The 25,750-nt window shown below is 39.6% G+C and overlaps 1 protein-coding gene across 8 annotated transcripts in view; it reads left to right on the top strand.

Moving 5' to 3' along the window:
* DCLK1 (doublecortin like kinase 1) overlaps window positions 1–25,750 on the top strand; it is a 344,423-nt gene that overhangs the window by 154,515 nt on the left and 164,158 nt on the right. For all 8 annotated transcript variants that reach the window (XM_072720012.1, XM_072720011.1, XM_072720014.1 and 5 more), the window contains exon 4: window positions 22,965–23,064. In XM_072720012.1, coding sequence (XP_072576113.1) covers window positions 22,965–23,064 — 100 coding nt within the window. The remainder of the gene's footprint in view (window positions 1–22,964; window positions 23,065–25,750) is intronic.

The following is a 25,750-nucleotide window of genomic DNA, read 5'->3' as shown; positions in this document are numbered from 1 at the left end:
TCACTTCTTTGTGTTTGGCAACCTACAGTGACTCCACAATCCACACCATATTAAGGAAGAATGCCTCTCCTAGTCTTTCATGAACCTTTATAATCTGGCCCCATCCTAATTATGTGCTTGTAAATTCCTTAGGAATATTTATTGAGCACTCTGTGTGTAGCTCTGAACATAAGGCCTTTCTTTCTCTCTGTCTCTAGCCTTCCTTGCTTCTCTCACTCCCTGTCTAAACACACACACACACACACACACACACACACACACACACACACACAAGCTAAGCACTTAGTAAGCAGTCAGTACATGTCCAAGGGTTGATGGATTTGTGTAATTGAGAATTGATATGGAGGAAGAATTTGCTGAAAAGTGTTTGGGAAGCACATAAAAATCTTAAGGGAAGGAAAGGAGAGAGAAATGTGGCCCAGGTTGTGGGCAGGAGTGGGCTAGAGCTGTGCTGGTGTTGAACCAAGTAGAGGGCAAAGACTATAGAAATACTTGAGCAGTGGGAAAGAGATAGGAATCCAAGTCTGTGGTCAGCAGTCTGTGGATGAGAATTTTAATAATGTGGATGAAAAAGAAGAAGCTCCTGGGAGTGCAGTAAGGAAGAACTGAAAGGATTTAGTCTAGACATTGAAAGGAAGTCCAAGGTAGGACTATTATTAGAAGATAGGAGTAGTTTGTACCTTGATCGCTGTCCTGCCAAATGGAAACAAAACCCAAGGATGGGATTTCATCCCTGCATTGTGTTAGCAGCTCCAGAACCCAGCATTGGGCCCCTGGGAGAGTTCCCTTATTGTGAAGTCTTGATCAAAGCACACGTCTCCTCCTGTCTCCTCACCTCTCATGGGACTTTCACGAAGCTCTGAGCCTCTGCTTCCATTCAGCAAGTGCATGTGTATGTATTGTTCCTAATGGTAGAGCTCCCATCTGGGGTCCAGGGAACCCCCTTTGGATTCTTTCTCTTTCTCTTAGTGCTCCATCTACATGGAATCAGTTGATTATTCTCTGCCTGCCTCATTTGTAGCACAACAATGGTGCATAGGGTGGAAATCCTATCACTTCAGTTGGCTCTCTGAGCTTCGTGATGCCAAACAGCTGGATTTGACCCACTTTTTAACTGAACTGAGTGTATTCCTGGCGCTTTTGCTTTGCTTTATCAGGTATATTTCCTTAGTGAGAATATAAATTGTTTCTCCATGACTTGGGCCCTCTTTCCTTGTAGTTCCATTTCCATGGTCTGGAAGGTTCCTATACTGCCCAGTCTGATCTCTGCTCTTTCACTGCCCTGTATGTGGCCTGAGGCCCATCAGTGACATTGGGGGCCCTGAAATGGCGCTACCCTTCTTGCTTCCCTCCTTTGCCAGTTCTCCTCTAGCCAAAATATCTGTGAAATTAACCATGTGTATCCTTTGGAGAAAAATTAGAAGCAGGATTGTCTAGGAAATTCCTACCTTTCAAAAAATGCAAATACCATTAGAGGCCTGTTCACACCCTAAAGAAAAGTGAACGGCCTTCAAATATGGGAATGTGGGTCATTTTAATCTGATGTTGCTCTCAACTAATTTCAGGCAGAGTCTATGGGTGAAAATTCTCTTTACTCACCAGGAAGATGAGCAAAACTTAGGAAAGCTAAGCAGTTTTAAAGAAAACAAAAATGAGGAGCTTGGTCCCCTGAAGGAAAAGAGAAAGGAGGTCTTTAGGTGAGGGATGGGAGGAGAGGTGGGAGGAAGGATGGAAAGAAGATGGGGATGGGAGGAGGAGGGGAGGGAGTTGGAGAGAAAATGGGGGATGGGAGGAGGGGAGAGAGGAGGAATGGGAAGAAGATGAGTGAGACAGGTCTCAAACTGATTTTGCTTGTGTCACACCTGAGTGAGTGTGTGTTGGGTGGAGGCAAACACGTCTGCAGCAAAGAGGGACCCCAGTAAGGAGATATTCAGGCTTTGGTGCACAGACTGTGTCTGCCATCTGGGGCTGCTGCCCTACATTACCACAAACTTGGCTTAAAACAAGAGAAATTCATTCTCTTGCAAATTAGAGGCCAGAAGTCTAAAATCAAGATGGCAATAGGGCCGCGCTTTCTCCAAAGGCTCTAGAAGAGAATTCTTCTTGCCTCTTCCAGGTTCTGGTGACTGTAAGCATTCCTTGGCTGTGGCCACATCACTCCCCTCTCTGCCTCTGTCTTCCTTTGCCCTCCCCTCTCTGTCTTCTCTTCTGTCACTTATAAGGACATCTGTCACTGGACTCAGTTAATTCAGAGGGATCTAATTTCGAGAGATCCATAAGGTGTCTAAATAGTGTCATATGAACAGTCTGGGGGTTAGGACTGGGACATATCTTTTGGGGGGCCACCATTCAACCCACTACACATGCCACACCAACATGGCCATGTGATCATGGCTTCAGATACTCAGATTATGTGTCCCGAATGTTGATTCCGAAACTAGTCTCCTTACAGGTGTAGGAGAGGTGAAACTTGCTTGAGGCACTGGTCTCCTGTTACATGGTGGGATGATTTCCCCGGTTTCATTTTCTGTTAACTTGCACTGTTTTACTGTAGACCCAGAGAGATTTAACCTGGAGCATTTGCTTTGTTTTGAACTGGTGAGGACTGTTTTGTTTCTTGTTGGCTGACTGGTTGGTTAAGATGGCCGGTGGAAGAAGGTCAGGGTTTAGAGAGTCTGTACCATTTTGAAAAAAACCTTTTCGGCAGGGTCCACGGAAGGGCAATTATTTGCAGAGAAGTCCTCTGGGCTTGATGTAAGGTGGTGTTTTTCCCTTTTCTTATTTTACTCTTATTCTGCCTTAGAAAGGAAGGCCAAGAATATGTAATCTATTGAAGAAATAATGTATGAATCAGAAATTCGATGTGGCACTACCCCCATTTGCAACCCACCTGTGTGAGAGAAGCATTTCAGCTGTCCCCTATTATAATTGAGTTTCAGAGCAGGTCTAATAGATCGACAGCCTTGTGGGCCATAGTATAATGCCCTCATTTTATGTTCAGTGTGGGCAGCTATTACTGTTAATTTGACTTTCTACCAAATACTGTAGATGATGGTTATTGTAAACAGGAGCAGCCTTATCTGGTGTTCAGGGAAGGGAAGCAAGAGGAAAATCTGCCAGAGGAAGCTGTTTGAATGAAGGTGCTCTTTTGCAGACGGCTTAGGGCCCCAAGCTCCCCCCAGGGGAGCTGTATCCCTACTTCTTTCCTTTTACACTGACCCCTTCCAGCCCAGTGGTGGGGGAACCTCCATGAGAACTGTGGAAGGTGTTCATCAAATTTATTGCCTGGTGCCTTAAAAAGGGAAGGATGCTTTTGCTTTTGAGATTTAAACAGAAGTGTTTCATTCCCTCCAACCGGGAGTAAATATTTCACAAAACTTTAACAACTATGATCTTTGTATTAGGACTTACTCTGAGCTATGACTATGGTTCTGGAATTGTTTTTGAGGTCAAGGTTTTACATTCTTCAGAATTTTCCTGCCCATATCTGAGAGCAATGTTGCATTATCACTCAATTTTCATATGGTTAGGTATTTGCTCTGTCAAGTTATATCATTTAGACTTGTGGAAACTGTAAGCATCTGTTTTCCTTCTTTTTTCAGACTCATATTTTAATGTAAGATGACTCATCTCTCAGAGAAGTGTAGGGAGGTACAGATCAAGTTACGACTTAACTGCTCACCCACCTTGGCCAAGACCAGAGGTCATGTGGTTTAGCACACTTCCAAAGTAGCATGTGGGTACACAGCTTTCTGGTTCTGTTTATTAGAGATCACACTTGAAAAAACTACTCAGACTATTATTCATATGTCTTAATAATTTTGAAATGAAAGTGTCGATTATTGATCCAAGATTGTGCCCACTAAAATTTTCCTTTTATGGGTCTCTGATGGCAGAACTGAAATACAGTTTGATTAAACATGAAACAAAAAATTATAGTACAAAAATTATTTATGAGAGGGACACCTGGGTGGCTCAGCAGTTGCACATCTGCCTTTGGTTCAGGGCGTGATCCCGGAATCTGGGATCGAGTCCCACATCAGGCTCCTTGAGGGAGGCCTGCTCCCTCCTCTGTCTGTGTCTCTTCCTCTTTCTCTCTCTCTCTCTCTCTGTGTGTGTGTGTGTGTGTGTGTCTCATGAATAAATAAATAGAAATATTTTTTAAAATTATTTATGAGAGAAAGAGAATAGTGAGTGCGGAGAAGGGGTGAGGATGGAAAGAACCTGTCTCGAAGTAGGTCCAAACTTATGTCCAACTCTCTACCTCCGGGCTGGCCTTCAGTTACCCATCCTGAAAAGTCCTCGAGCCCACCCCAGGGCGAGTGGCAATCCATTCTGGAGCCCTTGTTTTTTAAAAAAAAACAAAAACAAAAAACAAGGCTCAAACCTCAGAGAAGTGGTTGTGGTCCTCTGTGCCTAAGGGTCCTTCAGTGAGCTGGTCAACCAGCTGATCCCAGCCCCGCCCAACATGGTTCCTTAGCAACATGATGCACAAGAAATTGACATTATCCAGGAATCCACAGTAAACTCTGATACACATTTTAGAAAATCTGTGACTGGAAGAAGCTGTATGATTTCATGGCCGTGGGGAGCTGGAGTTGACTCAGGGACAGCCAGAATTAGCTCTGGGCCATGAAGTGTCTTCTCACCTCCTTCCAAATTGTCCTCACTTTACCTTGTTGCCTGGGAACCTTTCATGGTGAAATATGTGCTTAGCTTCATAAGCTTCCTTTTCTAAAAGTACTGACACTGGAGGGGATTGATTGGCAGGAGAACAGGAACATTCACATTTAGGAGAGATGTTTCCAGTCAGTTTTCTTCCCTCCCTTCTTAATTGAGAGGTGACAGAGGGAAGGCCCAGGAATATCACGTGGGCTGAGCCAGGGCAGTGGGAGTGCTGCTAGGCCAACAGGCACTGGAAGAGAGGTATGGGTGGCTAGGGGTTGACAGAGCCTATAAAAGAAGAGCCTCTCAGCTGCGCGTGTCAGAGCTTTGTAAGCCCCTGCTCCAGAAGATGAGGAAGGTTCTGTAGATCTCTGTCCTCTCTTAGAGGATTACTTTCCTGTCCCCAGAGCATGGATCCGTTCTTGTGGTGAATTCACAGACTTGGATTCTAAGGGACTTTAAGGTGACCCTGATGCCTCCATGAAAATGTGATCTGTTGTTTAGCAGGGCTGCAGCTCAGAGTATGCCATCAGGGTATGCCTAATGTTCACTTAATTGTCCAGTATCGTAAGATGCCAGGAGCAGGATCCCACCCACGTTAGCTCATGCAACTTGGAGCTTATTAAGACACTGAGAAATCACTTAGAACACAACTCTGGAGTTGTGGGCTGGCACCAGGGGTCTGGCACTGAGAACTAGTCACAGAAATCACACTCTGTGTTTTCTCTCTGCTCTTCTCTCCTCCCCACTTCCCTGCCCACACTGCTCTCCCATATCGCCTCCCCTCTCCCCTTCCCATTCTTTCCCTCTTCCCATTCTTGTGTTCATTCTCCTCCCTCCCATCTCCACTCCTGGGTTACAGCTGCTATGGATCAGCCCTGTGATTCAGCACCTCGGTGGTCACATTCTGAATTAAGGAGATGCTGACACCAGGGTTGGAAAGCTGTAGAATTAGATAAAACAACACAGTGCCCTTGATCACACTGGAAACTCAGTCAAGGCTGCCTCCTGTCCTTCCTGTAAGACCTTTGAGGGAGAAAAGCACAAGTAAGTCCTTGCTGGAAGTAACCACTATTTTGTCCAGCAAGAGAGTGTACTGATGTTTTCTTGGAAGCCAATATTTTCTTATTTTGGTACAATACACATAACATAAAATTCACAGTTTTAACCATTTTTAAGTGTACAGTTTAGTGACATTAAGTACTTTCACATGATTATGTAACCAGCACCACCACCCATCTTGAGAACTTTTTCATCTTCTCCGACCGAAATTCTGTACCTATTAAACAGTAGCTGTGTATTCCCTTCTCCCAACCCCTGGAACTGCCACCATTCTACTTTCTACCTCTAGGAATTTGACTGTTCTGGTTACCTCATATAAGTGGAACCATACGATCTTTAGGATTTTGTAACTGGTTTATTTTACTTAGCATAATGTCTTCAAGGCTCATCCACGTTGTAGCATGTGACAGTCTTCCCTCTTTAAGACTGATTATACTCCACTGTATCGATATACCACATTTGTTTGTTCATTCTTCTGTTGATGGACACTTGGGTTACTTCTGCCTTTTGACTGCTGTGAATAATGGGTGTGTCCATAAGTGTACAAATATCTTGTCAAGTCTCTGCTTTCACTCCTTTTGAGTAGACACCCAGAAGTGGAATTGCTGATCATATGGTAATTCTATGTTTGAATGTGGGGAGAACCTCCATACTGTTTTCCACCAGGGCTGTACCATTCTACATTCCCACAGGTAATGCACCCCTAAAAGTGGACAGGGCCTAAAAAAACAGGAATTAAGTGTGGATTGATTCTCAGTGGCTTCCAGTTGGTCCTTACAGAAAAAAAAACAACAACATGGTTTTTTAACTAGTCCTTAGCTGCTCACAAATGAACTTTCTTCTTCAAGGGAGGACATTTTAAGGTTTCAGTAAATAGGATTCTTTTTCTGTGCTTTGCACAGCAACTGGTAAACCAAGATATATATCTATATATCTATATATTACCCACTAAGATATGGTAAACTAATATATCTATATATACTAAGATATATATGTGTATATATATATATACATGTCCACAAACATATATATATATGTGTGTGTGTTTATATATATATATATATATATATATATATATATATATTTTTTTTTTTTAATGTTGGGCAGCCTAGGTGGCTCAGCAGTTTGGCGCTGCCTTCAGCCCAAGGCGTGATCCTGGCTCCCTGCGTGGAGCCTGCTCCTCCCTCTGCCTGTGTCTCTGCCTCTCTCTCTCTCTGCATGTGTGTGTGAAAAATAAATAAAATCTTTAAAAATATATATATATATGTATATATATATAAATGTTGATACATCACTTACAACCAAATGAATAAAATTTGGTTAGAGAAGAGCATGTCAGTATCACATGGAATTAGGGCCATGTATACCCAGTACAGAAACTCCAGGTTCTGGTGTTAATTCAATTAAATTTGAGTCAGAGTAAAGAAATAGTGGCACTGGGATCCCTGGGTGGCTCAGTGGTTTGGCACCTGCCTTCGGCCTGGAGCGTGATCCTGGAGACCCAGGATCGAGTCCCCGTTCAGGCTCCCTGAGTGGAGCCTGCTTCTCCCTCTGCCTGTCTCTCTCTCTCTCTCTTCTCATGAATAAATAAATAAAATCTTTAAAAAAAAAAAAAGAAAGAAAGAAATAGTGGCACTGCTGGATCAACTGGTCATACAGATACAAATGGCCAGCACTCACCTAGCCTGGATCATTGGCCTGAGCAGAGTAGCAAGATATTGGCATCTACAGGAATATTCCTACAATGCCCGCTAGTTGTGTGTATTTATTTTTAAATTTTAAATTTATATTTATTTTTAAAAATTATTAGCACCATGAGTGACACATTTGTGAAATAACCTACCCTGTGTTGAGGAGACTGCTAGATTTATAATGATTAACGAACTGCACTGGTAACCTAAGACCTGGTATGTGATATAAAGGAGCTTGCTGATTTCATATCAAAGTAACCAGAGTTGTGACTTATATTAGAGGTTAACACATTTTCTCTGGAAATAGTCAGATAGAAGATACCTTACACTTTCTGAGCCATTTGGTTTCTGAGATAGCTACTGATTCCACCATCGTAGCGCAAAATCAGCCATAGACTATAGGGAAGCCAGTGAGCTTGCCTGTGTTCCAATAAAACTTTATTCATGAACACCTAACTCTGAATTGCACCTAACACAAAATGTTATTCTTCTTTTGATTGTTTTTCAATTCCTTTAAAATGAAAAAACCATTCTTAGTTCCTGGACTCTATAAAAACAGGCAGCTGGGACAGATTTGCCCACAAGTCTCAGTTTACAAAAACCCCTTGGAAGTCATAAGAATGTTTATTTTTGATGCTCACTTTTTTGTATGTCTAGAAAAACTTGGATGCAAAAAACATTAAAAAGTATGTTCTGGCAAGTTATTAATGAAGATTTAAACTTATGATATGAAGACAAATATTTCCAGCCACATGCCTCAGTGTAATTTGGTTAGCTGCATTTAATAGCTTCAAGGACGCAGAGATTTAGGTAGCAAAGTGAACGTGCCAAATAGGAGAGCAATGTGGAGAGTTTTGAAACTGTGGCACTGTCTATGAATTCTTAAATCATGCATTCATACAATTTGTATGTTCGTTTCCTCTTTTATAAAATGTTTGCTCCTGGAATTCTTATAGTTTCATTGTTAGTGAAAGTGGTTTCTTTCTTTTCTTTTTTTTTCCACAACCCTATATTATAAATTCTCAAAACCTGGCACTTCACAGCATTATTCCTTTGAATGTCTTTAATTCTGTAATTTTACACATCCTGTTATATTCTAAATTTAATTCATTTTCAGAAGTTCTGTATGGAAAAGGGCCCATAATAATTCATGATTATTCCCAATTATCTTCTTATAATTTAATACAAGAGGATTTTACTGCATTTTTAAAAGTATCTCTTAATTTAAAAAAAGACTGTTTTCCCAAGTTTAACTTTATAAAATAGTAGCCATAATTTAACTATTTCATGGTTCTAGAAGTATTTTTGTATCTTAAAAAAATAAAGGATTTTCCCAAGATGTTATAATCCTGCAGTGATAATTTAACTATTTCATGGTTCTAGAAACACTTGGAACATTGAAGTTTTAAGGTTATCATTGACTAGAATATGCCAAAGATTTAGTAATAACCTTTCACTTCTCAGCGTAAAATCAGTGCTTTACAGTCACAGTCTTCATATTCATAAAACATGCCCCAAAGCTTTCTATTGATATTCTACCTTACCAGAGCATTAGATAAGAGCATATAATAAATTGTAAAATCAATGATATTTTCATTGTTACCCACTAGTCTAACTATAGAGGCCCCTCAATGTGGTAATAAACATGAATTTAATCTTTAGGACCTTGGGCCTGGTAGACTCGTGATAAACATTCATTTGCCTCCCCAGTTTGTCTATTGCATGTGGTCCTTTCTAAGTCATGAATTGAAAGAGCTAAAAGAGTGGTATTGCTGCCACTCATTTAGTATAATCCCTCTTTAGAGAAAACAAGAGGGCACTCAAGAGACATCAGGATCTCACAAGAGTGATTTTGAGTCAAGATTATGACAATCCAGTTCTGATTCCCTGTAGTCTAGGGTCCTGCCTGTACCCACTTGTTCTTGGGGAATTTTCAGGACTAGTTCTTTCCCTGCTTCTATTTTAGAAGTCAAGGAGACATCCCATAAAGGCTTTTCTGTTCTTAATACTCTACCCTGTATATATTTTGTAAAACAACTGGCCAACCATGAACAAAGCAGAAAAGACAAAGAGAAAATAAGAGTCTAGATAACCCAGAGTCTGCACAACTCTCCTACAATGAAGAATTGGTCGTTGTGGCGTAAAAGCTAACTGGCATAAATGGCAGTTAAAAATAAAAATCATGGAATAAAAATCATGTGTTTGCCTTTCTTTCAGGTTAGTACAACATCTATAATATTTGAATAAAGTGTTCTAGGCTTCAGAATTTGTCTCTAAAATGCTCTAGAACTTAATAGGACAATGAAGCCACTAACAGCTGATGCTACTAAAAAAATCCTCAGGTTAAAGTTTAACAATAATGTTATGCTTTGAACCTTCCTTCTTAATCCTTTTGGTTAAAACGAGATGAGTGTGTTTCATGGAAAATTTTTATGTTACTCCATATCTTTGTGTGCATGAAGGATATACACCTGTATTGTTTTGCTAGAGCTGCTGTAACAAAGTACCACAAAGTGGGGTGATTAAACAACTGGAATTTATTGTCTCATAATTCTGGAGGCCGGAAGTCTAAAATCAGGTTAATGAAGGATTAACAGGATTGACTGATTAGCAGGATTCTTTCTGAGGGCTGTGAAGGAGAATCTGTCCCATGCCTGCTTCTGGTTTCTGGTGCTTTGCTGGCAATCTTTGGCATTCTTTGACTTCTAGAAGCATCACCCTGATCTCTGCCTTCATCATCACATGATGTTCATCCTGTGTGCATGTCCATCTCCGAACATCCCCTTCTTATAAGGCCAACAGATTAGATTAGAGGCCTACCCCATTCCAGCATGACCTCATCTTAACTAATTATGTCTGCAAAGACCATAATTTCCAAATAAGGTCACATTTTGAGGTACTTGGGAATTAGGATTCCGACATATGAGTTTGGGGGGGAGGCACAGCTTAAACCATAGCAACACCCCTCACTGAAATACTGTTAAAAAACAATTACTCTGTTCTCTATAAAGGTTCATACAGAGACATTTCTTGAGCTCAAAAAACATTGTTAACAGTTCATATGTTTGGACACTGAAGGGCAGTATAACACTACAAATAATGCAAGAAGTTTCCAGCCCAGTTACTGTAGAAATTAAATTATGATGCTTTATAGTAGCATGGTTGTTGTATATGGTGATTTTAACCTTATTTATATCAATGAGACCTAATAATGGGGGAGATTTCAAACCTGAAGTTGTCTAAATGACACACGAGGAGAGAAGCTCAATGTTGAGATTCCTGCTGAACGGTTATGCCTCTTTTATGGTTTTAAAGCTGTAAGTGGCTGCTCATCATGGCAGTTCATGCTTAGATTTCATTTCCCTTAACATCAAGGAAATTGTGATTGGCATGGACAAATGTTTCAGCATGGAGGGGATGTTTAGTCATCTACTTGTCAGGCACTTGAAAAGAATATGATTTTTTCAGGGGATGTAAGGAGATAGCTTATATTAATAGAGTTATTGCGTTGTATTCTTCACATATGAAAGAAAAATGGATAATACACAGAGGGAAAGAAAATGTTATTTTCATGCATTTTGGTTAGTGTTGATTGCAATTCTAATGTCTTACGGTTGTCTAAAGTCTGACAGCAGTAAGATGGAATAATTTTCATCAGAAAGGCAGTGCAAGAGAGGACAAACAGGAAACTGCTGATTTATTCTGCCTTCCATTCTGTGATCATTGACTTTTCTGAGTGTGATCTTGGAAGTTTATGCTTCAGCAGCATTAACTTAAGGCCTTTCATTACTGTTTTTTGCCTTTCATTACTCAACATTTCCTCTCCCTGACACCTGTCGGTACATTATCTCAACAAATTCTTTCTGCCATCCTGGGAGGTGGATACAATATTATCTTCATTCTCTCTATGAAGAAAAGGAGGTTTCCAGTTGATTCACCCAGTTAGTAATTAATGCAATTGAGTTTTATTTTTTTTAAAGATTTTATTTATTTATTCATGATAGAGAGAGAGAGAGAAGCAGAGACACAGGCAGAGGGAGAAGCAGGCTCCATGCAGGGACCCCGATGTGGGACTTGATCCCTGGTCTCCAGGATCGTGCCCTGGGCCAAAGACAGGCGCTAAACCGCTGCGCCACCCAAGGATCCCCTGGAATTGAGTTTTAAATGTGACTTTCTCTGATTCCAGTGCTACTATGCAAAACTTTTCAAGGCCACTGTTGTCATTGACAGCTTTATTGTATGCGGTCTATATTGGTGCATTGTTAAATGAAAGCTAGAACATTAGAAAATGTAAACATGAGTGTTCTTGTCCAAATATTGAGAGAATCTCCCTGTGCTAGGTAGATGTCCCCTGTAAAAATGAGCCTAACCCTTTATATGCCCTTAAAGATATTCTGAGTAAATAATCATCACAGTTTGAGAGAAGGCCAGCAGTAATATTAGACAAGTTTGTGAAAGGAAGGAAGAATCATGTCAAATTACTCCTGACTTGTGAGAAACCTAGTAAGTAAAAACTAGCCATTAGATGTTATTTGTGAGCCGCCGCCGCCACGCTGTCGCGCCTGCTGAGGGAGCACCAGGCCAAGCAGAGGGAACGCAAGAAGCTGCAGGAGAAGAGGAGGCGGGAGGCCATCCCCGCAGCGACCTGCCTCACCTGCCTCACCGAAGCGCTGCTGCATCGCCTCAGTGTGGGTGTGGCCCAGGCCTCCATGAACCAGAGAAAGCTGGACCACGAGGCGAAGACCCTACAGGTCTAGGCCGCCCAGTTTGCCAAGCAGACAGGCCAGTGGATCGGGATGGTGGAGAACTTCAATCAGGCACTCAAGGAAATCGGGGATGTGGAGAACTGGGCTCAGAGCATCGAGCTGGACATGCGCAGCATTGCCACAGCCCTGGAATATGCATACAAAGGGCAGCTGCTGGCCGCCCCCTCCTAGCCCATCTTCCTTTCCCCTTCCCCACACCCCGTCCCTCCTACCTGGGGGAAGCTGATAGGCCAAGAATAAAACACAAGCGCCCCCCGCCCCACCTTTCCAAGAAAGAAGTTATTTGTGAAAACCCTTGAGTTTCTCCTCTCACTCTGATGTGCTAGGCCCCAAATCTATTTCCCTAGATGGTTGAGTTTTATTTACTCTGCTCCCTTCCAACTAGTGCTAACATTTCTAATAATTTTTAGTAGCCATGGTTGTTTTTCATAATTGGGCAGAGCAGATGTGATACAAAAAGAAAATTACTGCTTATGATTGATTTTCATTTTTTTTAGAAGAGACCTTTCATTTTTATGATGAAGCCAGTAGCTATTGAAACCACCATTAGACCATGTAGACAGGAGTTGCCATAAGGGGTGGGAGAGAGGAGTGAACTGTGCTTCTGCTCTTTATTACAGGGAGTTAATTTGGTTCCGTCTCTACTGAGCTGGTAACATTTGCTCTGAAATTTCATGTTACTGATTCTCCATGCTATTTCACTCCTCTTCTCTCCCGGGAAGGAGAAAGGGAGGGTAGAAGAGAGGAAGGACACAAAAAACAAGTTCAGTCGACAAATCCACCCTTTTCCCAGGACACCTGTGTAAGCAAGCACATGTGTTGGGTCTTGACCATGTCCTACCCTATGCTCAGAAATTCTAGCAATCGGGGTCTATTGGGAAGCCTCATTGCCTTCCTTGCGACTTTGGCACCGCTATGGTGACCCGCCTTGTGCACATTAACCATTGCTAATGGCCACTTAGTGGGGAATTCTGCCCCAAAGATTGCAAACTGCCTGCCCATGGGTCGAATCCAGGACACAGGTGTGTTTTATTTGGAGTGCACAGTGCTTTTTTTAAGAAAGAAAAAAATAAAAGAATTTATTGCCAACTTTCAAAAATCAGGTACTTTTAAATGAAAATCTGATTTCACTTTTTCTTAAAAACTCAGTCTAGCAGCCCTGGCCTTACTTTGCTGCATGACAAGGGTCAAGCTGCTGCCCTTAGGAGAAGGGAAGGTTCTAGTTTATTACCTTCCCCCACCAATTTCCTATTGTCTGCCTATGTTAATTACCATTTATCGCCCCATTTGCACTGTTTTATTATGCCTGGCCCCCTTCACTGTTTGTATTATCTTCCAGGCCTCTGAAAGCATTTGAAGTCCTTATGCTTTACACACATAGCTCATGCATTGTGGGGAAATAGCAACCAGCCCTGTTATTCACTCAACTCTAAATTTAGATGAAAAAAGAATTATGGAAACTCTAATATATGTGGTATAAGGTGAAGACAAAGAAGAAATATTGGCCTAGAGTGTTTTGGTCACCATATATAATTTTCTAAAAGACCATTGAGTAAGGAATATCTCCAAGTATGTATTCATGGTTGTACACCCATATCAACGTTTATTTATAAAAACAATATTTTAAGCCAAGCCTTCATTTTGGACTGTAAAATTTTTTGTCTTACCACTGCCAATCTCTGTCTCTCAGCCTTTTCTTAGCTGTGCTTGAATCTTAATACAACTATGCAAAAATGGTATCTTATTCAAACTATTCCAGAGAATGTTTTTATTGGCAATTTTAAAAGCTGACTTACTCTGAAGGACATTTTTGGAAGGAGTACTTTACTCCAGTAATATTTTTAATTCTATATAAATGTTTTTATTAGCTACATTTGAGTTTGGGTAAAAAAAAAAAGCAATTTTTCACTTAATAGTTTTAGAATGAAATTTTAGGTTGCATTTGTACTAAATACTACTGGAATCATTATTCTCAATTAGAAATGGTTAACCATCTTATGAGTAGAACACTGACCAATACTGAACCCACACAAGACAAAAGGCTCTGTCCTCAGCTTATTTAAGGGGGGAAAAAAACTTCCAAAATTGTATGAGAGTGCCGACCATGAAGGTGGTGATGTTGATGATGGCAGTGGTGCTGATGGTTAGGAGACAATGCTGATGCTCATGGTAGTGATGGTGATAATAGTAACAATCATTTTGGTGATTTTAGCTTTACAGTATTATCATTAGAAAACATCATTTGGGGCACGTGGGTGGCTCAATGGTTGAGCATCTGCCTTTGGCTCAAGGCGTGATCCCAGAGTCCTGGGATCAAGTTCCACATCAGGCTCCCTGTGAGGAGCCTGCTTTTCCCTCTGCCTACGTCTCTGCCTTCTCTCTGGGTCTCTCGCGAATAAATAAATAAAATCTTTTTTTTTAAGAAAAAAGAAAAAGTAAAACATCATTTACTTGAGGAGACTAGTTTGAATCAAATTAAAAATCTCTTTTGATGTTAAGCCATTTATCTAGGCAAGTAGATTAGAAATAGAAGTAGAAATATTTAAAGCAACCAATTCCATACTTCAATATCAAGGAACATTTACTAATGTTCCTGGCAGGCACATACTTCCATAGCTTTAGGAATATCATTTTTTGCCTGCAACCTTAAGCAACAAGCCAGTATGCAAGAATATAAAAGACAGAAGGATTGTCTTTATGGTTTTAGCCCTCACACAGATACCAATTCTTTGGATTGTGATTTTTCTTATTAAACTTTTTAAAAATCAGGATTCACTAAAGGGTCCTTGTGAGGAATCAGTATAATGATGTGAGTCAAGTGTTTTTGGGCGTGGCACATTGTGGATCTTGGCACTGGCCTTAGGGTCGTTCGAAAAATCTCAGAAGGGAAATTCATAGCACTGTGATTCACTGGTCACATGCAAGTTGAGTAAGAGTTAACCAAATGGCAAGAGAGCAACTGGTTGCTCTAAATACGTTTTCAGCTCCCGACCCAGAGAACTATATCTGGAGGGTGTGGGCCTGACACGGGTTTTGTGGGTTCGGTTTATTTTTCTGGGTTTGAAGCCCAACTTTTGTAATGCACATGCTTTTGCTTTACTTGCATGCCAAGATCCCCAACACATGCCTCACATTAGCTAGTGTTTTAGTGACTCCTTTTCTTTAAGAATATGTTCTGTTAGAGTATATTCCACAATACACTGCCCTAGCTGCTGTTCATGTAGACTAGCAGCTGAGAACACCACCAAGGAATGAATATACTATCAATTTCATAATTGTTGTTTTTTTTATTGACTCAGCAAAAAAAAAAAAAAAGTGTCTTAGAGCTTCAAACTAGTGAAAAGTAGTTTGAGGATCTTTATTTTCCTCTCTGTGTTATTATTATTTGAGTAATTTACTTCTTTTATTAATGGCTTTATCTTTCTCTGGGCAAGAACCAGAGTTTAAGGGATTTTTCTTCATCAGAAATTTATTTACATAAGTTTATTATCAGAGAAATGAAAAAGTGATAAAGTAAAGAAACAATGGAGGATGTGTTTTTACTGACAATAATATGATAGAACACATTCCTGATATTTGGCAATAAGACAAATTATAGGCATATTATTGAATCAGAAATGTATAGAGTTACATGATTATAGAACAGAAAAATTCACAGTGGTTGATTTATAATATCATGTGCATAACAACGCTCACTGCTAAGAGTGGAGAAAAAGCCAAGTATGGAATGAAATTGGAAAAGAAACCTTATCAAAATTAGGTTTTGGTGGGATGAGGAGGCCCACATGTGCCAAGTTTTAGCTGAAAACTAATTATAATGGTCACATTATGAATTGTGCAGAAAGAAGGAGATTATTGATTCTGATGCTTTAGATGCACAGGTGATTGGATTTTTTTAAACACGGGTATAAGCATTTCTTTTTGGTAAAGAGCATCTCCTTAAAACTGAACCTTTCAGAGGTGCCTGGGTGGCTCAGTGGTTGAGCATCTGCCTTTGGCTCAGGGCATGATCCCAAGGTGCTAGGATCAAGTCTGCATCAGATTCCCCGCAGGGAGCCTGCTTCTCCCTCTGCCTATGTCTCTGCCTCTCGCTGTGTGTTTCTCATGAATAAATAAACAAAATCTTAAAAAAAAAAGACCTGAACCTTTCAGTATGTCCCCTTTAACTGGTATCAAGAAGAATGAGAAATTATAAATAAGTATTTTAAAAAGAAAAAATTAAAACAAAAGATATGGCATACTCAGTGATTCCAATAAATGGACTGAGTTTCATGGCTTTTACTTTTGTGATCGTAATTTCACTTAAAATACATTAGGTAGGTGATAGTAAAATATTTTAGTGTTTCATGCAAGGAGAGGCACCTTATAGGGACACAATGACTCGCGTGGCTTTAAAAAAAAATGAGGCCATGGCTGCAGAGATATCCCATTGTTGGTAGAGGGCGCTCCTGTAAAAGAAAAGATAAGGACTGCTCCGTGACGTCAGTGTAACCATGGAGATCTCGTTCCAGTGAGGCGGAATGGATTCCACCGTCCTGCTCTTGGAAATGTGTAAATAGCAGATGCTTTTATTGCCTTTGTTTGAATGTCTGTCGGTACAGCGCAACTCAAGCCGGAAGCTCAGAGGAGAGGAAGTCCATATTTGTATATAGTGTTTTTTTTACTCCCTGGAAGCAGCTCAGTCTCCCGGGACCAGTGTGTATGGTGACAAGTTAATGGAAAAGATATAAATCCAGATTTCACGTAAAAAGAGTCAAAACTGAATATGTTTTCCTAGGATCAAAGAAATAATTCAAATTTCCTTGTAAAAAAATTTGCTAGACACTTTTTGCTATAAACAATTAATGTATAATATATGTGATAACTATTATTAAAATGAGTTTATTAACTGAAATTTATAATACACAAATGTAAGGGCACATTTTTCTATACTTTGGATAGATTTGTTTTCCTGTAGCTTGGTAATTAAGAGCCTGCTTTTGAATGGTTTCGAATTTCTACACATGTTGAATCTGGCTAAGTTGTTTTTTTAATCTGTACAATGGATACAAATACCACCTAACTACTGTAAATAGAGTCTGTTCCTTTTATAGCAGAGAGGGTTCAATGCAATAATATATATTGAGGATTACATGTAAAAATATTTTATTTTTTTGAGAGAGAAAGAGAGAGCAGGAGTGGGGGAGAGGCAGAAAGAGAGAGAAAGAGAAAGCGGGGAGGAGAGAGAGAGAGAGAGAGAGAGAGAGAGAAAAGTAGACTCCCCACTGAGTACAGAGACCAAGGTGGGGCTGGAGGTGGGGCTCTATCCCAGGACCCTGAGGTCATGACCTGAGCCAAAGTGAAGACACTTAAGCCACTAAGCCACCCAGGCTCCAAGAGAACTCTTGTTGCTATCATACCAAGAAAAATTTTCATCTTTTCTTTATATCTTTATCATATAAAGTACTATGGTAAAACATTGTAGCACCAATGTAGAAGCTGATAACCGAGAGAATTTAAGGAACTTGTTCCAAGTTTATACAACGTTTATGTCAAATCTAGGTTCAGAACCCAAGTGTCCTGATTCTCATTCAAGGGCTTTTTCCAGCACATCTGGCAATTATAGGCACCTATATTTTTTAAGGTACAGTGAGTGTGGCATTATGCTAAGCACCGTCAGAGATAAAGTCTGATGCAATAAATGCAATGTCATTATTTGGGGTTAGAGTTTCATATAATAACCAAAGCACCAGGTAAGAAATGAAAATTAATTGATGGTATATTAAGCATTGTATGCCATAAACTGATTACCTCCTTTATGAATTGCATATGATATACATAGAGTTTCTTTTCTAGTGTAAGGACATTTTGACAGAGGACAGTTTTCTCAGAGGAATACAAATCTCTGGGTCCCACAAAATTAAAAGTCGTGACAGATCCCAAGGGGTCCTGAGTTCAGACAGTGGTTCATAGAACCAGACCTGTGTTCTATGATGATCATACTCATTAATGACATTCACAGCATCATTTCAGTGGAAGCTTGATGGAAATCAGAAGCATGCACCATATCCAGCATCATGCTAGCAACTTCTACCAGCTTTGCACCGTATTCCTGAGCATAACTCCAAGTATGCTTTTCACAAAAACAATTATACTAGTAGAATCCCTATTCTCCAGGTGAGAAGGGGCACCCATATGCTGTATTTTATCCAAATTCACTTAGAAAGGAAGCCTGTTGCTATAGTGCCCAGGAGCTACCTACTTTGTTTTATTTTTTTATTCATTTATATTAGGTATACATTTCACTTATACTTACTTGGAAGTAAAATTGCATTTGAGCTAATAAAAATAAAATGTATTGAGGACTTATTCTCTTTTGATTCAGTCTTAACTCATCTAATCTTTGAAGCAACCAGTATACAATAAACGTGTTTGATATGAGGCACAAAGAAATGAACATCTAAGTGGCAGAGTTGGGTTAATTCAGAACCTGGGTGGGCTCTTCAGAAATTGTGCTAGAGCAGATATCTCTGTGGTACTGAGGAATACTTCCCTACAGGAGGCACTATGTCTACCCTGACTAAATGTAGGATCTCTAGAAATAGGATGTGTTTTAAGATAGCTACGTGGGATTTCCTGACTTGCCTAAGTCAGAGGTGGTTACAGTGCAAAGACTGCAACTCAGCCACCCGACTCCAGCCTCATGACATAAGCCACTTGTAGGTAATGCAGTTTACTTTTTGCTGAATTACTGATACACAATGTGTTAGGAATTCTTTGGAGTGTAAGTCTATACACTATGTGCTGGAAAAGAAGAGATGAAGGATTAGGGTAGTTGTAATCTCAAGGGCTAGTACAGTGGGTAGTAAATAATATGTATTTAGTAAACATTTATTGAATGATGACTAGGGGTTCACGGAAGGGGTAAATCACTTGGGATTGAAGTGGATAGAGAAGGTAAGGCTTGAATCTTCAACTGAGCCTTAAGTCATAGGAGAGATTTGAACAGGCAGAGTTAGGTAAGAGGGGGTATCAAATGAAAAAAAAAAAAGTCATACAAAAACCCATGCAAGTAGGAAAGAAGTCCTTTTCTGAGAAGAATATGTAAAGTAGATAAATTAGAATGTGTTTTGGGTTAGAGCATAGTCCTTGTATTTGTCCTTATATCTATTCATCCATCCATCCATCCATCCATCCATCCAAACATCCAAACATCTGATCATCCATTCATCCATCCATCCATCCAAACATCTGATCACCCATCCCTTCATCCATCCAAACATCCAGTCATCCATTCATCCATCCAACCATCCAAGAAATGCTTATTAAGTATCAGGTACATGGCATGACTACTGTAGACTTGAAAAGTAGGTTGGAACCAGATGGAATGCCAGACTCAGAAGATAAACTTTAATTTGATGATGGTAAACCATTGATGTTTTTCTGAGTCATAGAGAGAGTTTTTGAAAGTTTAAAAGAAAGAATAGATTAACTGAATTAAACAGGATGGATTGGGGATAAAGGAGGTAAAAGTGAGAAATGCACCTGAGGGAAATGCCAAGGTGCACAGGTAGGAGGATAAATTCAGGAGTGATGTGGTAGGAGGAAGGAGGACAGGAAAAGGCCCAGGTCTGAAAGATGTTAATCCATACATGGAATTTGTTTTTTTAAACTTGTTATCACACTGAATTTTGAGAACCTCAAATTTTAAAAGGAGTAACACTGTATAGATATATAAAATCAGATCTTTGTGCAAAACATTGGTAATCTTTTGATTAGAATGTCCAGTAATGCCTAAAGGAAAATTCTCACAATGTATTGGCCTACAGGAGAGGGTTATACATCTTCCATTACTCTTTCTTTTTTAGATGGAATACATTACAGCCACCTCTAGATCAATGATAGAGAGTGAAAGCATGGATAATTGAAGTGCGCAGATTATCCTAAATCCATCTTTATCATAACCTTGTGTTTAAGCCTCCTTTTCTACCAAATCTTTTACCAAGGCTTCTAACAAGGAGCAATTTTATAAATTTGAATTTGATCTACTGACCATACACCTTCTGTGGTGGGAGGTTGTGAGCAGGGAAATGGCTAAATGATGCCAGAGCAAAGAGCACAGAAGACATTACAGTTTCTAATAGTTCAACAAATTCTTTGGTTTTAGTCACTGAAGACTGAGAGGTAAATGAATACATGTTGCTTGGCACCAAAATGACTTTTCCCTGTCTTTTTGTGCTAGGCGATGACAGTTTTTCTTTAACAATCGCTGCATTCCTTTTATGTTCTTGGAATCCTGGAGTTGGAAACAACATCAAAAGTTCATCATGTTTCATTTCCCACTTGCCAACAGAATTAAACCTAAACTGTCCAAGCTGGATCATTGGCTCTTCTGTTCTTTGAGTCTCAGGCTTAAAGGATGGTCATGGGCATATGATGGAAGGAGGTTAGTTAGCTGGCAACCCCCTTATCCCATGCTGTAGTTTTGATGATAGTTATCTGCCTGCTTAGCAAGAGCGTAAAACATTCACACACAGATGAATGTGATCTGGTTTACAATCTGATGCTTTAGAATACAAATGATGGGAATATGTGGAATGAAAGGACCATTTCCTTTGGAAAAGAACATTTTTTATGTAGTAGAGATTTGTCATCATAATGTTTGCCACACAGCTTAGCACACAGTAGGCCCATCATAAATGTTTATCAGCTAGAGAAATCTGGCTGCCCAGGAGAGTGGGTAACATTACTTTCCATTGTGTGTTGTTTCCCTGAGTTTTTTTCACCCCTGGCCGTCAGTACAGAACCAAAGGGAACCCTGTCACACATTAGTCCATAGGATACTATGTGAAGAGGAGAGTTCCAGAATCAAATAAGTTTGGGAAATAACGTATTTTCTATCTCCTCTTTGGAGTAGTGGTGTACATTAGCCCATTAAGGGTTTTTGCAAGAACCAGAAATAAAGAAACTTGTTTATATTGAATGAGCTCAGTATTTACCAAATCTATTTGGCCATAAGCCTCCCCTTCCCCCTCTCACCCACACCCCCCTGCACAAAATGTTTTAACCATTCACATTTTAGGAAATAATTGCCTTTTGAAGTTAATTATTCACATTTTTGCCTGAGGGAGAGACGATGTTTTATTCACTTTTGTGTGTATATGCTCTATGCTAACTGGCATATAGTAGGCTCAATAAAGACTTCGGTGTGTATAATGAAAATGACCTATATGGGGTTGACATCAATTGCTGATCACAAAGGCTGGGTGGGGTGCTTGTTGTGAAGATAAAGATGAACAGGGTCACAGTTGGGATCAGACAGAAAAGGAGGAGTGAAGTGGAGTGGGTTCTGGATTCAAAGGGCCTGTTTTTAATCCAAGTAGAAGACTAGAGCTTCTGATACCACTCATGAAGATCTTTAGTCTGTTTTCCGTGATAATTACAATGTCCTTCTTAAGTCACCTATATTTTTAAGCTTTTCAAAAATATGTCATGGATGTACCTCACTTATAATTAATGTTTATCATCAAACTATTATGGAAATGCCATTCTTAAAATTTCAGCCAAGCAATTATTTGGAAATGAGAGCTTATTTGGAAAAACTATCTGACGGCTACACATCATTGTCTTTGGGGTCTCTAAGTAATGCTCTGTTCTCCCAAGTTACTACTGTAAGCTTTACAGTGCTGTCAATGTGTCAGGGCAGTGCTACCAAGCTTTGACAGAGAGTAGAATCTGAGATGCCCTGCAGATAACTGCAAAAGAAAATAAAGGTAGGAGCTCATAGTAAATCCAGGCCAAAAGGATCTAGCTCTCCAGGGGGGTTTGTCTGTGGGCCTCAGATATTCAAAGGAAAATGCTGTTAAAAAGTCTATTTTAGCAGCTCTGAATGGGTACCTTCAATTGTCCGCTTCATAATGTGCTCTAAGCAAAAGAAATTGAAAATGGATAGAAATCAGCAGTGTTCCCTGTGCTTTCTGTTGGCATCATACATATTGTAAACAAAATATTGCATCACACATCCAAAGACAGTAAGTAGTATACTTGAAATTATTCCTTTTGACCACAGGTACTTGAAAGAAAACATTTAGCTCTCTTAAAGTTCTTATTGGATAATAAGTTGAATAAATATCAAAAGGTTATTTTAAAACTTTTCTTTTGCATAACTACGAGAAACTGGACAGCACAGGAGTTTTAAAGTTTGGCATGACTTGAGTGGTGAGCATACTGTTGCCCAGTCTCTGTATCTGAATCTTAGAAATAAGATCATTCCTTTTATGAGAACTTTCACTTTTGTTTCAACTAGAGGTAGAATGGGTCTAAAGGAGATCCTTAAATGCATATTATGATACAGATAATTTTTTTCAATAGTTTCCCCAAACAGTGATCACCGCGTGTATACTATATTTGTTGTTAAAATCTTATGCTGGCTTTTATTGCTCAAGGAATATTACATTCAAATGAATAAAGGGGTGTTCCTTTCCCACATGTTGCTGCATCCACTGTATTGTGAAAAATAAAGGGTTCTTACCTCATAGCCTATTGACATGTCAAGTAATAAATGTGACAGTTACCGGTTCTACTTTCCTTATCCCGTCTTCCTGCACAACTGAAATGTAACATGTTTCTTACTAGTAACAGATGCTGGAAACCTTCTTTTGAAATTCCTCTAGAGAAAGCTGTCCTGTTGATTCCATTAGACGTGGGAAGTGGCTTTATGCAGATGTCTACTTGCAGGGATGCAATGTTGTAATTGCTGTTCTGCTGACCCCTTGCTGAGTGCCATGCTTTTCTCTTGTAGGTGATGTGCCTTCAGGACTTTTTTGGTGACGATGACATTTTTATTGCATGTGGACCGGAGAAGTTCCGTTACCAGGATGATTTCTTGCTAGATGAAAGTGGTAAGGAAAAAAAAAGTTCAAAACCAGGGGAAATTTGAGGCAGCTTTCCAAAATGAGCTGAACCAGGCCAAGATTATGTCAACCCCAAAGCTACCAAATCAGTTTCAGATCCTCACCCAGCATGTCTTTTCCATATCTCGAATTTCTTTGATTTTTTTTTATATAGAAAACAGATGAAATGATAATTGGAAAGGTTAAATCATTCAGAAGAGAAAATCACCAATGGCTAATTTATAATCATTTAATAACTAAATCGATGCTTTATAGAAAACCAAAATGCAGATTTCCAAGATGCACATTTTTAATTATCTATTTTTGTCAACATAGGTAGTTGAGAGATTTGTAATCATAAAGTTATTGAGTGTGTTTCTAGATAGAGCTTTCACTAGCTTCCTCTGGTTCCTAACTAGGACGGTGGCCTCACATCCTTTTTCCTTGAACTACTACAGAATTTGTATGTCTATATTAGCATCTGTAAGGGACCAAAAAAGAGGAAGGTGGTGTCCTTCGATTCAAATTGAAATGTGATTGTTTCTAAAAAGAAGAGACAGTCCATTAAGAGGGAAAGATGTGTCTCAGGAAGTTAATGCAAAAGGTTGTGACTTCAAGAATGATTTTTTTCTGGTGCTGTAAGTCATTTCAGAACCTTAACAGCATCACAGTAAAGATTATTGCACTGACAAAAGAGACCTCTCTTTAATCATATTACATCTAATTTAATTAGGGAAATATTACATATTTATGGACAATTCAGACACCAGATAGTTGGAAATGCTTTTTGAAGTGGTAATGAATTTTCTGCTTAAATGCATGCAGAAACAAATTGGTGAGCTTTTGACAAAGTGGATGGGGAATACTTAAGCACTGACAAGATAGGATAAGGGATGAGAGGTAGGGGTCATGCTCTCCCACTGCTGATGCACATTCACATACAGTGTCTATATTAATACACACATATGCATATCATCTCTGTGCATTTAAATGTAGTATAATTATTTCATCATTTAAAAATGACTTAGAATATATAGGGAGGGATAAGAATTAGAGATTTGCCCCTGAGTTGTAAGAACTTCAAATTCCCAATGAAAGTACATATATGATATGATATGTTAGACAGATAGACAGATAGATAGATAATATGACAGAAGTGTCATTTGAAGAGATTTAAGTTATTTTGGTTCAAAGAAACTAACTGGAAAGTATCTCCTTCTCTCTAAATAAGTTCTCTCTAAATAATACATTCCATCTTTATCTCTGGTTGATGTGCCCTTTGGGAGCAAAGATTTATATAAATATACCATGCACAGGGTGCCCTCAGGGAGGATTGTCCCCCACCCACCCCTTCCTTCTACAAGGTGAGAAAGCTTTGCTGTAACATAGAACAAGAGAATGTTAGGAGTCAGGCGGGGGAACTGACAGCACAGTTTTGAGAAAAATAAACTGCCTTGACTTTCAATTTAAAGAAAATAGCTGCTTCTGGTAGAATAGTCTGAAAGAACAGATGCGTTCTGAAATGAATGTTTCGTTTGTTGCTTTGATAGAAAACAACCTGTCAAATTCCAACTGGAATACACTTCAGTTTCAAATCAGCGTTGTTGACCTGGGAGCTGTCAAGGTCTCTATCCAGCCTCCAGTTGGACTTGGGGTCTCTCTCCAACCTAACCCCTCCTGGTGAGGCCTCTGTCCTGGGCTTTCCCTCTCTTACACTGTGCTCTGACACCAGACCATTCCCATCCCATTCCCCTGTGACAGTGGGCAGACAAGCTTTCTGGAAAGTACAACAGAAAAATACCAGAAAATCCATCGTGATTTATCTTTCGAAACCTTTCTCATTAAAAAGAATGCTGGCAGATAGGTAGATAGATATCTATCTACATACATGCATAATGATACATCAAAACACCACGCCCGTCATTTATGGTTTGGCACTTTGAAAGACCACTTCAAACTATTTTAGTAAGAAAGTGAGAACTTCACATTCTTACCTCTGATGAATATACCCTAACCGTTTTGTGGTGTGAAATCCATTTGCTGAGTAACAGTATCTTCCCCCATCCTAAGAGAAACACGCGGATTGGGGGAAGGGGTAGAAAAAGAATCTAAATTGAGATTTTACTTCCTTGGATGAACTTACTCTGAGACTAAATTCACACATTGACAACTGCAATTTCCCTGTTGCTTGTACAGCATGTTCTAGTGCTAATGTATTAAAATTTGAATCTTTTTTTAAGTGCTCTGAGATGATTTATCCCAGCTTATCTGTACTTGCTAAATGGTATTTGTACATTGAGGCTTCATTTGGCCTGTTCCATAGTAGCTTCCTAAAAGGAGTATCAGCAGGGGGTACAGACATCTTTAGAATTAATACTCAAGCAGAGCTGGGCTTGATTTAATGGCATCAAGAAGTGGCCTTTTGCCACAAGGCAGCACTTTTATTTTATCTTTCAAAATTAACCCAGCTCATGGTGTGCTCAGGATTAGCAATAATACATCCCCCTAATTATTGCTGGGAAAGCTCCTGGAGACCCCTCATAAGGTCTCTCCAATGAGGAATCCTGCCATTATAGACTTATATTTCATGGGCTACATTGGAGCCGGATCAATATTAGAAACTGTGAGGGAGCATCCTTCTTCCCCTAAATTTTCACATGGGAAGAAAAACCAAAAAAAAAAAATGCCTTCCTTT

The sequence above is a fragment of the Vulpes vulpes genome, chromosome 9 (genome assembly GCF_048418805.1).
Source record: "Vulpes vulpes isolate BD-2025 chromosome 9, VulVul3, whole genome shotgun sequence".
Classification (NCBI taxonomy): domain Eukaryota; kingdom Metazoa; phylum Chordata; class Mammalia; order Carnivora; family Canidae; genus Vulpes; species Vulpes vulpes.
This window is presented reverse-complemented; position numbering and strand designations above follow the sequence as displayed.